We start from the raw sequence: 16,168 nt of genomic DNA, 5'->3' as shown, positions 1-16,168 counted from the left end.
CTTGAGCTCAAATTTTCCCTTGGGTTTCCTTGCACATTCCTTACAAGAGCCTGAAGATTTCTCTAGAACAGCCCCCGCTCTTTTATAGTGCTGCAGTCACACAAAATAAATATGAAGTGAGCTGATTATATTCCAGGAGCTACGAGCTACGGCGTGTCAGATCCAAAGTGAACTGACCTTTCTGCTCCCAGGTGGACAGCTCTGACCTTTTGTGATGCTGATAGGAAGCGTGGAAGAAATCATGATTAGGGGGAAATCATGCTTTATTAACGTAGGCAGAGCGTGAAGAAGTCATCCTCTAAAGACCTGCCTCTAGGTGGTGGGACACGAGAGAGAAAACCAAGATGTACGTCTGTGTTGTGCCTCATTATAACACTAATGGGAACAGGACAGCAGAGATGACAGGACAGCAGAGACGTGTGATGGGGAATTATGCTTTGCTGTAGAGGCTTTCATGCGGTGACAGTTATAGCAACAGCAGACCAGGTTCCTACTGGCTCATAGCCCATTTGTAATGCCATTTTACAGAAGTGGTTTTATTTGGCAAAGGCAGGCGGGAAGTCCTGGTAACTGCAGTAACACCCGGTTGAGTTTGGTAGGTTTAGTGTTGTTACAAGGTACCAGGGAGCTGTTAATGAATAGGGATTTTTTTTGAGGCATCTGTTTTTGTCACGGTAACTGCAAGGCACAGACACTCCCCTTTGCAGGTCTGGGGGAGGAGGGGAGCAAGAAGGGTTTTTCTTGTACAGCAAACAGCTTCAGAAAGTGAGGAGGCTGGTGGGAGGGGAGGAAGGGTGGGGGGAGAAGGAGCAAGCACATATTATATTCTGTTTCCACGGTGACATTTCATAATCACAACTCTTGGGGGAAAACGCTTCATTGCAAAAGCTGGAGGAGTCAGGACCGCTTTGCGGATGCAGCCAGGGAGGGATGGTTCTCCCAGCACCTGTGGCTCCTCATCCACAGGCCTTGGAAACAGGGGCCAGCTGAACCCATGAGGCTGTAGCAAAAGCCCTGGGCATGGAATTGAAATGCATAGCAATCATCATCTCCTTCCTTTTATTTCAAGGAGGAACATTTATAAATAAATATGATATCATCACGCTAGATAAGAAGCCTAACTATCTTCTGGTTTTTGGCAGGAATGAGGAAAAGAGAGATGTATGTAGAAAAGAGCCCATAATATGTACATAGCAAAGCATAGTCAAATAGCTGAAAGCAGCCTGTAGTTAATGAAGTAGGTCACTCGGTCTTTGCATTCCACTTTCTCTCTCTTTTTACTCTCAGTCTTGGAGTTGTAGCATGCAAGCGAGCTCCAAGCAGATGGAAACCTGCCTTTTCATCACCGGGGCTGGTTGCACAGTGTCCAGAAGAAAGTGTCCAGCAGTGAGTCTCACAAACCAATCGGTGGCATATTATTCATTTTATAAGGCAGCACCACGTTCACCTGAATTGCTTCCAAATGTCTCTGGTTCCCTGTGCTCTTTTAGGCAGTGTACGGTTTGCCGTCATGCTGCTACAGATGGCAAGAACTCTTGGGGGCTTTCCTACGAGACGTGGGCAGGGGAGGCAAGGGCTGTGACAAGTACACAGGGCTTTCACACTTGGGGGCTTTCCTTTAGCTCCTGCAGCACAGAGAGCTGCTCCCCGGACCTCAGTCCCAGCCCTCCTGCAAGTTCTGGGAGTTTAGGCAAAATGTTTCCTCTGCCAATGCCTCTGATGAGACAAATACTTCTTTTATTATATTGCTGACCACTGGTAGCTGGATGATTGAAGCTTTCAGTGGGCAAGGTGGCGCGATGCTGTAGGTGGAATGGTGCTGCTTCTGCAGAGCTCAATTAGCAGCATTAGGTCGCTTGAGGAACATGACTCAGTGCAGCTGCCCCATAGTCCTAGACTGTATCTGAAGCAAGTGTACTTAGATGTATATGATTTCTAAAGCAATTACTATGTCTTTATATTCTTGGAAAAGTCTTGTTCGCTCTTTTTGTTAGTGACTGAAGCTGCATAGCTCTGTGCTCTGTAGGACTGTGTGGAACTTGCTAATGATCTGCTCTCACCCGATTCCCACGGCTCTAATTGCAGGCGGTGTTACACCAGGTTACAAAGCTTGTGGTGCGCCGGGTGACGCGGTGTTTGTGTGCTGTTCTTCCTGTCTGGGTCCATGGTTAGGAGTACAAAGGAAGTCTAGCTTTTTGTTTGTGATACGGCACTGATCTGTGCCTGTGATGTACAGAAAGTCTTGAAGAGCACAGAAAGTCTCTAAATGCGGGAGACCTCCAGAAACACGGTGTAACAGGGCCTGTATCATCTTTCTTATCTCTCCCTTCTGGCCTGGAAAACAGGACGATTCTTTAAAGACGACAGTTGTTTCAGATTATATTCTTAGCTCTCTGTCATTTCTGCGGTATCTAAAGGATGAAGGGGAGAAATTATAGATAACCTGGAGATCCTCATTCGCCCAATAAGCTTTACAGCTCTTTGTCCACACAGAGCAGTCTAACAGAGATAGCTCTGCTGAAGACCTTGCTGCTGAGTGTCCATAAAATGCAGTTCCCCTGCACCAGCCCAGCTGCTGCTACCAAATATGTCCCCTTCCCTCTCCAATTGCACATCTGCAGAGCTGGCAGTGATGTCCTCTGGCCACGCCGCAGAGCTGCAGAAGGCTTAGGTGCTCCAACAGAGTAGCAAAACCTGGCACTGCTATGCACCTCTGCACACTTTTGTGGAAAATTACTTTGTGGAACTTCAAAAGTGTTTTGGAGCTATGGGAGAGCATCAAAGGTGCACCCGATGGAGTGCCTCTGGGCCAGGCAGGACTCTGACTGCCTGGAGCTCCTCGCCCCCTGCTCGTCTCTTCTCTCAGCTAAGTGATGCTGGTCTTTTCATCCTCTTCTCTCTAGCTCTCAGGATTTTCTGTGTCCCATCCTGAAGCCTTTCTGTTTCTTCTCTGTGCTGTCTTCAAGGATGGATGGGTGTCAGACTTCCTATTTATTCAGAAACTCTGCAAATCTCAGTTTATTCCACTTCTAAACTGAAACTAAAAGTGTTTTGCTTTCACATTCATGAAGAATTTTAAGAAAATAATTTTTCATATAAAAATACATAATGGGATTTTGTATCACAATGACTTTTTCTTCTGAGAGTACTTTGAGAGAGCTCATGTTTTTTGTGCAGGGTCCACATGCAAATACAGAAGTTCTCTCCCTGTAGACTTCTCACAGGTGTCTGTCTCCAGTCGGTTACCAGCCCTTGTGAAATCCAACCCATTTAATACACGCAGGCTGCTAATGTGCGACGCACCACGCTATGTGCGAGACTGGGACCGTCAGACAGGGCGGGATTTTGTATGATTGTGTGATTTGATCCAACGTAGCAATTCCTGTTTCTCTCAGATAAAGCTTGGGTAGCAATTAAGAAACGAGGAGAAGCGATGTGAATATCTGTATTGATTGCAGACACTAGTGACAGAAAGACACTGGTAATTCTGGTGATTTTTTAGGTTTTGTCTTTTGTGCGTAGACTTCCCCCCTTCCCAGCTGGCAGCAGCAGGCAGCCTGCTACAGTAGGATGTGATGCAAGGACTGGAAATTGGTACTTCTTTTCTTGACTCAGTTACTCCAGTTCAAAGCTTTGATTCCTTTGACTGGTAGAAAGGCCGGGATCAGCCGCCCTGCAGCACAGCCCACATGTTTGTTTATCTCGCGTGTTAGCAAAGCAGCCTGGGAAACGCTGAGCCAGATGGCAATGATGGGATCTTTGCAAGGCACTTTGAATTGCGGCAATTGCTGCGGCTGCTTTTTGGGTTTTTTCTTCCTAAATCAGCATCCTTTTATCTTCCTCATTTCACGTTTGTTTTCTGCGCATCTTGGGTTTGATGCCAGGGATTAAAAATGAGGGTTGATTCATATATCAATATTAAACTGCGTAATCACCTCAATCATTATTTGGCTTCATCTGGAGCATTTGCAATGTTTCGGAAACTTCGAGTGAAAGAAAACTTTGTTATGAATACAAGAGTTTGACTGAGCTATTGATAACCAGAACTTCTGATTTAGGTTGCATCCCCGGTGTCTGCTTTTCACAGTAAATAATCCTCTTACCATATATTTTCAACTATTTTTTTAATACTTTTAAATTATTTGTTGTTCCATTCGATGAGAAAATAACACAACAGCACAATCTGTGGCAATAATCTGGGGAGTATTATATGCTCAAACAACAGTAGACTTACTGTAGCTTTAACACATTACCAGTAATTTCTGCTTCCTCTGGCGAGGCTTAGAGAAACATAAGGTGCTTTAATAACAAACAGGGATCCACCCACAACTCTGATTTATGTTTATGACTCAGCAAAGAACGTAAACTGAGACTAGGGCTCAGCGTGTTTCTATAAGTAGTTATAAATCAACCATTCACCAGGAAAAAATAAAAGCGTACTAGCAACATTCCCAGTATGAGGAATAGAGCGGTTTTGGGGTTGCAGATGACAAAGTCTTCTTTCAAGGGAGTCAGTAAAGGGGTCAGTCAGGATTTGCAGTGTTTCCATGAGCACTCACGTAGCCGTTGACTCGGTGCAGAGCTGTTTGTGTCATGATGTATCTGAGCTGTCCCTAGTTGAGCACGTCAAGCCCATTGGATGGAAGCAAACCCATCTTTAACAGCCCAGCTGGGTGGCGGGACAACCAACCATGGAAAGTAAACTTGCAGATCCGAATTTGTAGCATTTGATGCCTGTCCCCGACTTGGACAGAGTGCAGAGGTGATGTCCTTGCTTGACTCCAGGAAAGCCCCTGGCCCGTTTGTGCCAAAGGCTCCCATCCTGCCGTGCTGGGCGACAGCGAACGCAGCTCATGGGAGCCCCTGGTCCTTGCCAGGCTGGTTGCACCTCGCGGGAGCCCCAAGCCAGCACGCAGCCAAAGCCATTTGCCAGCTGTTGCTCGTGAATTTCCAGCTGAAGGGTGCGCAGCGTTTTCAGTGCCGCTCTGATTGACGGATTTATCTTCCAGTCCATTTGCTTACTTAATTATCCCACAGCGAGCAAGAAGTCATTTCTTATAAATATGGTAATAAGCCGATCAGGATGACAACAGAAGCACATTCTTGTACAGTTTATGGAAAAAGCTGAATTTCCTCAGTTTCAGTTCACATCAGCCTTCCCCCATCAGCAGTCGGTAAATTAAGAAACAGTATCTGGTGACCTTAAAACATCAGCCCAAGGTGCTTGGCATCAGTCAGGACCTGCTTGGAGCTATCCTCATCTCAGGTCTTGCCCCATCTCACATCTTTGTATTTGAGCACACACTAGAAAGAAGCTCACATTTCCTTGAACTTCTCAGAGTCTCTTCTGGGATGTCAAAGCTTTTCATTTGACAACTCCAGCTGCTATGTAAAGAAGAGACCTCAGGCCTGATTAATTGGTGGAGGGGGATTTTTTCTACCTGTTACCAAATGTTGCTGAGGCTATTTTTGTAAAGGAGATTTTACCAGAAATTATTTGGTAACTATAGTTTGTAGATGCTATTTTTCATTGGTGTGAATAATTCCTTCCAGGTTTAAAAGATTGAAGGAGGTAGTAGAGAGGTGGGTGTTGGACTCCTCTTCCATGTAACTGATGAAGGACAAGAGGAAATGGCTTCAAGTTGTGCCAGGGGAGGTTTAAATTTGGTATTAGGAAAAATTTCTTCACTGAAAGAGTGGTCAAGCACTGGAAGGGGCTGCCTAGGGAGGTGAGGGAGTCACCATCCCTGGAGGTGTTCAAGAAGCACATGGATGTGGCACTTGGGGACATGGTTTGGTGGACATGGTGGTGTTAGGTTGATGGTTGGACTCGGTGATCTTAAAGGTCTCCTCCAACCTGAATGTTTCTTTGGTGTAAAACAAACTATGTAGGCACATCGAAATGACGGTGAAGAGCCTGAAGCCCCCCTGTTTCTACTTCAGTAGGAATTTTCTGAGTAAGGATGAGTGAAGGGCTTGACTGCAGGTCCAAAATCCCTGTGCAGACTAAAAACTGCTTCAGAAAACATGATGGGAGTGCAAGGGGCTGCAGAGACTCTCACATTCCCCAGCAGCAGCTCCATGTGCCAGCAAACGCCCTTGGGCTGTGCCACCCGCTCCTGCTTGGGTGATTTCGGGTGCGAGTGCGTGCGTACAGCACCCGTACGCCTTCCCAACCGTGTCTATCGGTGTCATCGCCGTGTGGGTGGCACCAGTGACTGTGCATATGTTTGCTGGGTGTAGGTGTGCCGAGGGCTATCTGCACACACGCTTCCCGGTACGTCGGCGCTGTGAATGGAGGGAGCTGTCTCACCCCTTTTTCCTTTACAAATTTTTTCCCGCTTTGAATTTCTGCAGTCTGTTCTCTCAGCACCTGCGTTACGATCATTCCTTGAGGAGTGCATTATCCACAATAACAAAACTGAGGTGAACAAGTCACGGCGAGAGACACATGTGACTGTTGGCATACATCTATGCCAAGGCTCTGCAAAACCCAGATGAGAGTCTGGGTTGTTTGGAGTTTATTTAAATTAATCACCATAATTACGTTTTGCTCTTTATCAAAAGCCTTCTATAGAGATTGTCCAGCTAGAAAAATGAAAGTAATTTCAGAAATAGTAGTATTTCAATAGCCTCTTTAAAGACATTCAGGAGCATCATGTAAAACACAGTGGACACTGAGGGAAATAATTCTGCTGGGAGGTCGGACGGATGCCGAGTTCTGTTGATTTCCTCATTTTTCAAGGCTGGAGGCTTCCGCATGTGAATGAGTCCTTTGTTCTTCCAAGGCTTCTGGTACAGAAATATATCTGCTGCAACAACCGCTTATTTCCTATCCTGGAAACAAAAGCTTTGATAGTGAAGGCAAACTGTTCTGCTTGTGTGGACAACTTCATGTCCTGCGAAGCAAAGCGAAGAGGAGGTGGCAGACAGCCTCCTCACAGACAAAATCCTCTGGTGCACAAAACCTCAGAGCAGAAATGGGTGAGAACAAAAGTTCTTACCGGTACAGCAAGGTCAGCTCCAGGCAGAGCACAACGGGAACAGTAGCTCTGATGGATTCGTTTTCTTATTCTCGTCTCTAGCAAATGTCTTAAGTGGACTGGCTACACCCTTTTAAAACTCCTTCATAGCACTTCTTACCATAAATTGGACAGCTTTCTTTTTTAAAGACATATATTTATCTAATTCTTTGCACTCAGTTGCATGGATTAAGCCCACAAGACCTTGTTGAATGTTTTCTGTTAAGCACCAGATGCCTGCCTGTCCCACCTGTGTCTTAGGAACCCTTTGAGCCAAAATACAGGTCTTCAAAACTCCACTCCTTGATATTTTTAGTTGCCTCTGATTAAGATGGCACTGCGCTATATACTTATATGCCGTATTGAATTATTTTCTTTGTTTTCTGAAATCTAAAAGGAGGAATAAGCTCCTTCAATTGCTTTCAGGACTCTAAATAATTCAATTGGGCTTTTCCCTCAGCAGACCGGTGGGTTGATCTGTCTTTCTGCTGTGACCACTCTTGTGACATTGCAGAGCTTCACCAGTTTCCCAGTGTTTAGCCAAAAGTTATTCAGAAGCTATATTGCTTTGATGGTGATTTAAAGAATCTTCAGAGCAGCTAGAGTTAATTTCTAACAGCTTTGTGCTAACAAACTCCGAATAAAATGCTGTTATCTATAGGGAAAAAGGAAATGAATACCTTCTTAAGATAATGATCTTATTACTACTTATCTTGTTACACCGTGGTGAGGTTCTCCTTGTTAAGCCACCTGCACTTTGAGAGGTTTATAGACAAAAGCAGCTTTATTAATTATTGCGACTGTGCAAGCTTTCCGTGAGCTATTACAATATTTTATTGTTATGGCTACTGTTGCTATTATCAGATAGGCTGTTTGGGAATTTTGAAAACGTGCTAGCATCTTTCTGTTGTGCCGATTATCGTTCAGTGCCTTTCTTCAGATCCTAAATGCAGCTGTTTCTGTTAAATTCTGGAGGTAAGGCAAGAACCTGTAATACCTACCAGCAGGTTCTTTTAGCCTCAAATCAGTATTGCTTAAATTATACAAAGAGCGAGAGGGAAGTCTGATGAAGGTGCTACCTATCAACAGTAGATGTAAACTTGTTGTGTTTGAATATGACTCTGGGATCCCGATCACCAGCACAGACACAGGGTAAGAGCATCCTTTGGCCACCCGTAACGGACTCCAGAATGCCCAAATAATTGCTCTGATGAACCTGTGGTCTCTGGCACAGAGTGTCCTTGCCCTTGTCAAGGGTGCCTTGTGGAAAAAAGGAATCCTTTCCAAAAGGATGTTTTATTGCTTGCCGCAAGGAAAACGCAAGTCTTCTGGACTCTGGTTTTTGCAGTGTAACTGTATATACTGTCGTTGTAAGAGGCCACAAAGTTGCAGGCATGAGTGCAACGCCTCTCTGATACAAGATATTACAGAGCAGTGCTGAGACCCTATACCTGATCTGGCATTTATGTGGATATTTAAGCATTTTTTCATCCCAGAAGTCACAGTGAAATCCATAAAACTGTGTACAAAGTGGTTAAAGATCCCAAACCATTATTTGCAGGGGAGAAATGAAGGCCTGTGCAAGGATGACGGCCCATTCTCATTTACCCAGAGGCTGTCCCATAGCCACATGAGAGATGAATTTCCAGTCGTGTCACGTTTGGCTGTGGAGTGACCACGTATGATGCTGCTGTAGCCACAGACTCTATCACAGCTGGCAGAAAGGGCTGTGTGGGGAATCAAACCTGTAGTAAATCTCTTTCAGAGGAAGCAGAGGATCTGCCAACAAAAAGATGCTACTACCTCTGTTTTCAAGACTATTCTGTTCATAAAAGGCTTAAGGATACAAAGAGTAGTGTTGTTCCTGCACCATAAAGTTATGTCACACCTGGGTCCTGTGGCCAACTGGGAATGTCTCTGGGCTACTGCAGATTTTTTAGGTTTTGCTCACATCCCATTCTGGTTATCCCACTCTGCAGAGTTCTCACCTGTCCAGCTGTTCCTTGCATGGGAGCAATTCCCAATCTTGGCACGTCGGTTGCTGCTCTGATGCTCTTCCAATTTAACCACATGCTTTTGGAGATGGGGAGTGGGGACCAGAGCAAGGCACCCTACATGAAACCAGGACATGGGTCATCTGAACCCTATTTCTAACTCTGCCCCAAGCACCCTTTTTTAAATTTCTGTTTCCTCCCTTCTCTTCACCCCCTGTGTGCATTCAGGCTGCACACGGTAAGGACAGAATCTCTGTGCTTGGACATGGGTATTCAGGCACAACGGGCCCCAAGTTTGGTTTGGGTCTTTATGAGTTTCAGAGGGGAATGGGTGAATTTCCTCTCCTTTCCGAAATGGCTATGAGCATGTGTTCACACCAGTTCTTCCTCAAGTATGTTTAAATCCCAAGTTACATCTAGGAGCTGGTTTTTATTATTGTTACTCTTACTGAATTTTTTCCCTTTTGTTCTTGAGCAAAGCTGCTTATGGTCAAATAAGCTTCATCATCACTAGAACTGCCACAGAACAGCTCCTGTAGTGATCCAGGCTAAAGTTCCCCCCTTATTTTGGAATCCTGCTCTATCTGCTGGTGCTGGTGAACACAAATTCCTCCACATCAAGCACAGGGGTGAAATGTCTCATAGGTTAAAGATGGGCAGGAAAAATCAACAAGAATGTTTTCGTCCTTTGGGATCTCTGTTGTCAGTTGCTTTGAAATCCGTCCTTCCAAGTCAGATTTGCAGACTGCAACCCTCTTTGTTATCCCAATGAGCTGTAATGATCAGCCTAGGGGCTGCTCTGTTCAACTCCTGGACCCAAGGGTGAGAGCCCAGGTCAGGAAGTGATGGATCAGAGGCAGAGGACTTGAAGCCCTTTCTCTAGAGGAGTTTGCCACCTACTGATTTGCAGGTTCCTCCCAGCTCCTACCAAGAGAAGTTGAGGGGGAAAGCCAGGAATTTAGGGGTAGGCAGGAATTACCCTTAGAGACCCCAACCAGGACCCCCTCGGGGGTGGAAGCTGCCGGGGCGAGGGGAGGATGCGGTACCCAGCTGTTGAGCTCCAACTGCGAGAAGGGGACTGAGCTGGGTGGAAGCGGCTGGTGTGTGCGTGTGTGTGTGGTGTGTGTGGCGGGGGAGGGCTGTGGATGAGGAGCGGGCTCGCTCGCTTTCTCCCGGGGCTCAGTTAATCCCGCTGCCAGGCGGTGCGAGCAGCAGTCTCCGCGCTGGATGCCGAGCGAGGGAGAGGCGCGACCCTGAAGGCGCAGCGGAGGGGAGGCGAGAGAGAGGCGGCTAAAGAGAGCAGAGCGGGGGAAAAATCAAATCTATGCTTGGAACTGGGCTTCTTTTTCGCCAATGCAAAAGGGAATATGCAGCACATTTTTGCCTTCTTCTGCACCAGTTTCCTAGGGGCGGTGTTAGGGGCCAATTTCCCCAACAATATCCAGATAGGTGAGTGTGGTGCTTTGGGGCTGTTTGGGAGTGATGGTCCCCCCGGCAAGTGGGTAGGGGTGGAGGGGGAGGTGGGGGAAAACTGACCCGTTCATTTGCTTGCAAAGGCAAAATGTGTGTGTTTGTGTGTGAGGGAGTGAGGGGGTGACCGGCGAGGGCTGGATTTGTGTGTTGGTACCCGCTTTGCAAGAGCAGAGATGTATCAATCTGGCTTTGGGGGAGGGGAAGATTGGGAATAAATGCCTGCACACACACCAACACAGAGGGAGAAAAGTGCCTCTGAAATGGAGGAAGCACGGGAAAAAAAATATCGGTTTCTTGCTCTGAGAAATGCCTGGGCTGCCATTGTGCGTTGCTGCATTTGCAAAATCAGCGGTTGCATGATACATTTTTTGTGAGGATGCTCTCATCTGTAGGTAACTGGGACGAGAGGTAACAAACAGGCGCTCTCTGTTGTTGTTGTTAAAGAATAAGGGCAGAGCTATTGGAGGAAGATTTTCCATTGAAGTCTCTTTTCATTGCATGCTACTTGCTTCCCCTGCGTACCAGCAGCGCCTGTTTGATTCCTTCCTCCCTTCCTGTAACTTCTCAGTGCTCCTCTCCCTCCCTGCCTCCCTCCCCAGGTTTATTATTACTCCCCCATTGATCTTTGCTGATGATGATTGGTAACCAGGTCCCAGATTCTCTTCCCCTGCATGCCGGTTTTCTTTCCTACCTCCCTTCTCTTTACAATGCCAATCAATTCCTAATCCACCAAGTTCAGACAACTCCTGCCTGAGTCCAGCTGCACAATCGGTGCTTTTATTGCTGCTGATGCTGCATCCCTGTTTCTCTCTCTTCCTGCCTCCCCTTTACCCCAAATCTGTGCAATATCCCAGATTTTTTTCCCTTTCAACAAACGCATATGATAGCTTAACTCGGCTACTAGCATCTTATTCCTCTGACACCCACGATTAGGCTGTGGAGTGGGAGGAAGGGAGGGGGGGTTTGAGAGGGGATATATTCATGCACAAATAGCCTTTTCCACACAACGAGGAGATGCCTGCTATATTAACGATGTGCAAAGTGCTGTGGATAGCAGGTCCTTGCATATTTATTTCTTCCCCAAGCAATCTGCCCAGGCAGATGGGCTTTGAGACTTTCTGCTTCTTTATTTTAATTCTACCTGCTCACCAAGTGTTTTTTTTCCCCAAATTGGTATAATGACAATAAGAGTGCTCTCCTTAAATGTGTATAGATTACAAGGCAGTCTGAATTTAATCATATTTTTCTGGAGGCTGTGAAGGGATCTGCCACAAGCTGAGTTTCCTGCTGGGGGAGCAGCAGGAAACTTTTCCTAGGGCCGCGTTATTGCAGCGCTTGGTTCCAGGTGCATGTGGGGAGAAAGGCTCAGAGTCCAGGGCCAGTTTGGTCCCAGTTCCCATCCTTTTTATATCACCCCATGATTCTGGGCTTGTCTGTACTTCTGCTCAGGTCAATCACTTTGAGGATCAAGCTTTTGATTTCCTGCCTTCTTTGAGTTTGGCCACTGTTGCCTGTTAAATGTAGGGCTTTTCCATGCACCAGACTTTGGTAGCAGCAGGTGTTTCACCATGGGGCTCACATTGCTGCTGCTCTCGAAGCCCCATCCCCATCCACCCAGAGCTGCTCCTCTCGGGCCAGGCTGCCCCATACCCTGGGGTCCCATAGTGTGGGGGGAACCCTGCACCCCTTCTGGAGCAAACCCCTCCTCTTAGCGGGGTTTAAGCTGAGCCTAATTACAAGTGAGAGGAGGAGGAAAAAAGACTCTCATTTCTTCTTTTTAAAGGTAACATTGACAGCACCTCCATGCGTCTTAAAGTTACAGGTGGTGAGGAGGTAGAGCCAAACCCCATGGTTGATCCCAACCCCACAGGCTGTCAGGCCCAGGGATGCATCAGGCTCCCATGTGTGATTCAGGCCTTATATAATGCACAGGCTGGAAAGGTTTTCTGCTCCCAGCCTGTCCGCAGCAGGCACGAAACCCCCGGGTCTTGTGTGCTGGAGGATTTCAGAGCATAGAGACACTCTCTGGGCTTGAGAGCTGCAGCCTCTGCTTTCAGGAGTATTTTGGACTGAAGAGGTTACCAATACAAGTGACTTAAAACCTTTCTTCTTGTTCTGTTTTTCTCCCCAGGGGGGTTATTTCCTAATCAACAGTCCCAGGAACATGCGGCTTTTAGGTTTGCGTTGTCTCAGCTCACGGAACCTCCAAAGCTCCTTCCCCAGATCGACATTGTGAACATTAGCGACAGCTTTGAAATGACATACACCTGTAAGTAACAGCTTTTGCTGTGCTCTCTTACTTTGGTTTCTTTATTCCTGACTGGTGGTTTATTGGGTCTGAAATAAGAGACATCTTGCTCCAAACATGCTACTCCTTTAGGGTCCATGCAAGGCAATCCCAAACACATGGGCAGAGCATTTCTGAATCATTTGGGTTTGTGCTAAGACATAGGAGTGAGGTGGTGCTGCAGTTATTCAGTATGTCTTGTACTTTCTCTTTTCTTGCTTCCAAAGTGGTATAATTCCCCCCAATAATTCATTTCCTCTCATTCCTCTAACCCCTGCCCATCTCATTATATTGAGATTTCATTCCCATATTTCCTGTAGCCTTGATGTACAACAAAGACACCCCTTTCCGCCCACAGGCTGCACAGAAGTGTCTATTTAGTGTGAACAGCTTCTTCTCCAGCCCCAGTTTATCCATCTGTCCTTGTAATTTAAGAAAGACCTAGCAGAGTACAGCAGCTTGGTGCAAGTGGAGTCCAGATCCACAGTAAGGTGCATGCCTAATGATGACAGAGAGGTAAGAAAGTTCGAGATTCAAGTACCAGCAAAATCACTGGCTCTAGAAACAAGTATTAAAGGCTGAATCTGCCCCACAGAGTCGATCCTGGGGTGTATCTATACCCTGCTAATACACAGCACGTTAGCTGTGCTGTTTTGTTATATGATCTAGTTGGGAAAGGAGAAAACTGGCTTGCTCAGTATTGCCAAGACTAGCAGCAACAAATAAGACCGGAGGGAACCAGAGGAGAACAAAAACCATGAGATAGCCCTGTGGTTGCCGTAGGGGCTGTTGCAGCATTTGCTTCCCTTGGACCGAGTGGTGCTGTGCATGAGGTGCTCCCGCCACCGGAATGAGATGCGCAAAGAATTTCTCAGTTTGACCTGGTGTCAGACGCTGCTTTCACTCTGTGTGTGTGCATGAGGACTGTCAGGAGGGACTGGAGGAGCCCTTCACTTTTAGTGCCTGTTGGAGTGTTGTTGGCTCGCGTCTGTAGTATCCTTTTGATTCACCGAAACATCCTCCCTGCAGTTCAGTCATGTGGAGAGTGGGTAGAGGTGGACACAAACTGTTCTCTCTAATAAGAAATATACAAAAGGGAAAAGCACTTTCCTGCAAAAACAACCAGGAGTGGAAAGGAGGAGAATTAATAAGATTCTTTGGAGAAAAAGAAATTATTTTTTTAAAGTTAATTTTTTCTGTTGGAGGGTTTGCAAATACAGAATTGCGGGGATTTCCTGACCAGTACGATGTGGGAGAGAGAAGTGACAGTTTGGCCACACTTTCAATGGAGTATCTAATGACACATCTAAAGATTTTCTATTTCCTTTAATGTCCCTCTATTTGTCAACTACAAGGTTTCCATCAAGGAAGAGCAACTGTTTCAGCTCAGTGCAATGGCACTTCCTTGGCAGAAAAACTAGACAAATAGAAGAAAAAAGGCAGACCTTGTATCTATCAAGTGAAAGCATCACCCACCTGGGGTAGAGTTGCTGACTGTGGCTGGGGATGAGCTATTTCAGTGCTGATAGCAGGAAGAAAGCAGAAACTGCAAGAATATCACTAGAATAAATTCTCTCTCCGTGCAGTGTTCCCTCCCTCTCTACGCCTGCCGCTAATGGTTTTGTTTACAGCATCAGCATTGATAGCGAGACCACGATACCAGTTCTGCCTCAGAGATCTGTCATTAGTACCACGGGGGCGGGGGTGGTCTCACAAAAGCTGAATGGAAGCAAGACAAGCCTCCCAAAGGATGTTATATTTGAGCTCTATGTAGGGCACATTGTCCTAGATCAGACCAGCACAGCACTCCACACAGTTCAACTTTACTTGTCCTCATTTTTCTTTTCTTATAATTAAAAACTTCCTAAGTTCCTCCAGACTATGGAAAGGCAGCATTTGTTTTGCAAACACAAAAGAATGTGTTATTCTGTATACCCTAGGGGGATAAAAAGAAGCCCAACCCCAAATACCCCAAGCTGTTGGGAGACCTGGTTTTAGTACTCTAGGGCTAGAATGAAACTTTTGCCAGGAATTATCTCCTTCCTCATCTTCCAGCAAATTCCCTTCCCAGTTGCCAAGATTAAATATCATCAGAAAGATCTGTTTATTTACAGAGAATAAAAACCCTGCCCACGCAGTGGTCCTTATCTTCTGAGAAAAGCCTGGCCCTGCTACCAGTTAAAAGTATCAGCTTTTGTTCCCATGGAGATAGAGAACACAGCGTTTCCTCATCACTGGCATTGCCTGTTTCTCTGATGGTTTAGCCAAAGGTGTCTGGACCATGTAAACCTGGTGCTGCCCCTCGCAGGGTCTCCACCAGGGTATCTGAGGGAGACCAAATAGGTCTCAACCCTATGGCAAGTCCTGCCTCGTGCTAGGATCCAGCCTCATGTGCTAAATGTAGCCCTTATGGCAAGTGCCTGAATCGGCATCATTCAAAATACAGAATATATATTAAGAATCAGTGGTGACGGCAGAAGCAGAAAACCTTCTTGGGCAGCTTGCGGGGTGATGCTGAAGTGGCGGGATGAACTGCAGCAAAATGACAGCGCCCTGTCTAAGGAGATGGTATGCAAATTGGATCTCGGCATCAACTGTGACACTGTCTACCTCTGCCTGACATATCTCTGCTTGCTAGTTAGGATGAGCAAGCTCCGGTGTGACAGCGGGTGAATTTACAGCGCGAGATGCAGCTCTTTGTGCGCAGGTGACAGTGATAGGGAGCCGTTAATGATGTGCTAGTGATGATCATAAATTGGTAACCATAATATCCATGAAAGTGATAAATCTGTAAAATACCAGTAGGCTGCTGTTGTTGCTGGGCTGTTGCTGTGACAGCTCAGCAATAAATTCCCTATTTCTGATGCTTCCAGTTTTGGGCTTTACACAGTGATTATGAATACCTCTGTGTGGGACAACGTCCACCTCCGGGTCCTGTGGTCCCTGTGCAAAATGTGTCAGTAGCTTATGATTTTTAAGCAAACCGTAATTAATTAAGAAAACAAAAATAGGTAGTAGATACAATGTGCGATAATCTCATATTTCACGTGTGTGGTTGGTGCTAATGTTGTTGCATCACTGAAACACGGGCTCATTTCAGTAACTGAAATAACTTGCTGAATTTGTTCCATCCCACAAAATAGATGGCAATGAACAGGCTCTGTGTTTGCAGCTGGGTGCGTGGTGTGGCTTACCAATATGAAAATACACACCTGCCACTTTGAGAGTTCTTAACTAAAGGTTAGGAGACTTTATATTTCTGTGTTGTTTGTTCGAAGGCCAAGGCAATTGTTTAGGGGTAAAGCGAGTTGAGAGTCCTTCCTTCAGCAGAAGTACATAGCAGTGCCAGGAGACTATAGAGGTGATATAATGATGGCAGAGCTGAAGGGTTT

General features: G+C 46.1%; 1 protein-coding gene across 3 annotated transcripts in view; it reads left to right on the top strand.

Moving 5' to 3' along the window:
- Window positions 1–10,219: 10,219 nt before the first annotated feature.
- GRIA1 (glutamate receptor, ionotropic, AMPA 1) overlaps window positions 10,220–16,168 on the top strand; it is a 121,668-nt gene continuing 115,719 nt past the window's right edge. For 2 of the 3 annotated variants that reach the window (XM_010181808.1, XM_010181807.1), the window contains exons 1-2: window positions 10,220–10,465; window positions 12,621–12,758. In XM_010181808.1, coding sequence (XP_010180110.1) covers window positions 10,384–10,465; window positions 12,621–12,758 — 220 coding nt within the window. In that variant the 5' untranslated portion in view covers window positions 10,220–10,383. The remainder of the gene's footprint in view (window positions 10,466–12,620; window positions 12,759–16,168) is intronic. The other variant, XM_010181809.1, reaches the window with a different exon arrangement.

The sequence above is a fragment of the Mesitornis unicolor genome, unplaced genomic scaffold (assembly GCF_000695765.1).
Source record: "Mesitornis unicolor isolate BGI_N332 unplaced genomic scaffold, ASM69576v1 scaffold10913, whole genome shotgun sequence".
In the NCBI taxonomy this organism is placed as follows: Eukaryota; Metazoa; Chordata; class Aves; order Mesitornithiformes; family Mesitornithidae; genus Mesitornis; species Mesitornis unicolor.
The sequence above is the reverse complement of the archived record's forward strand: the minus strand, read 5'-3'. Positions and strand labels throughout refer to the sequence as shown.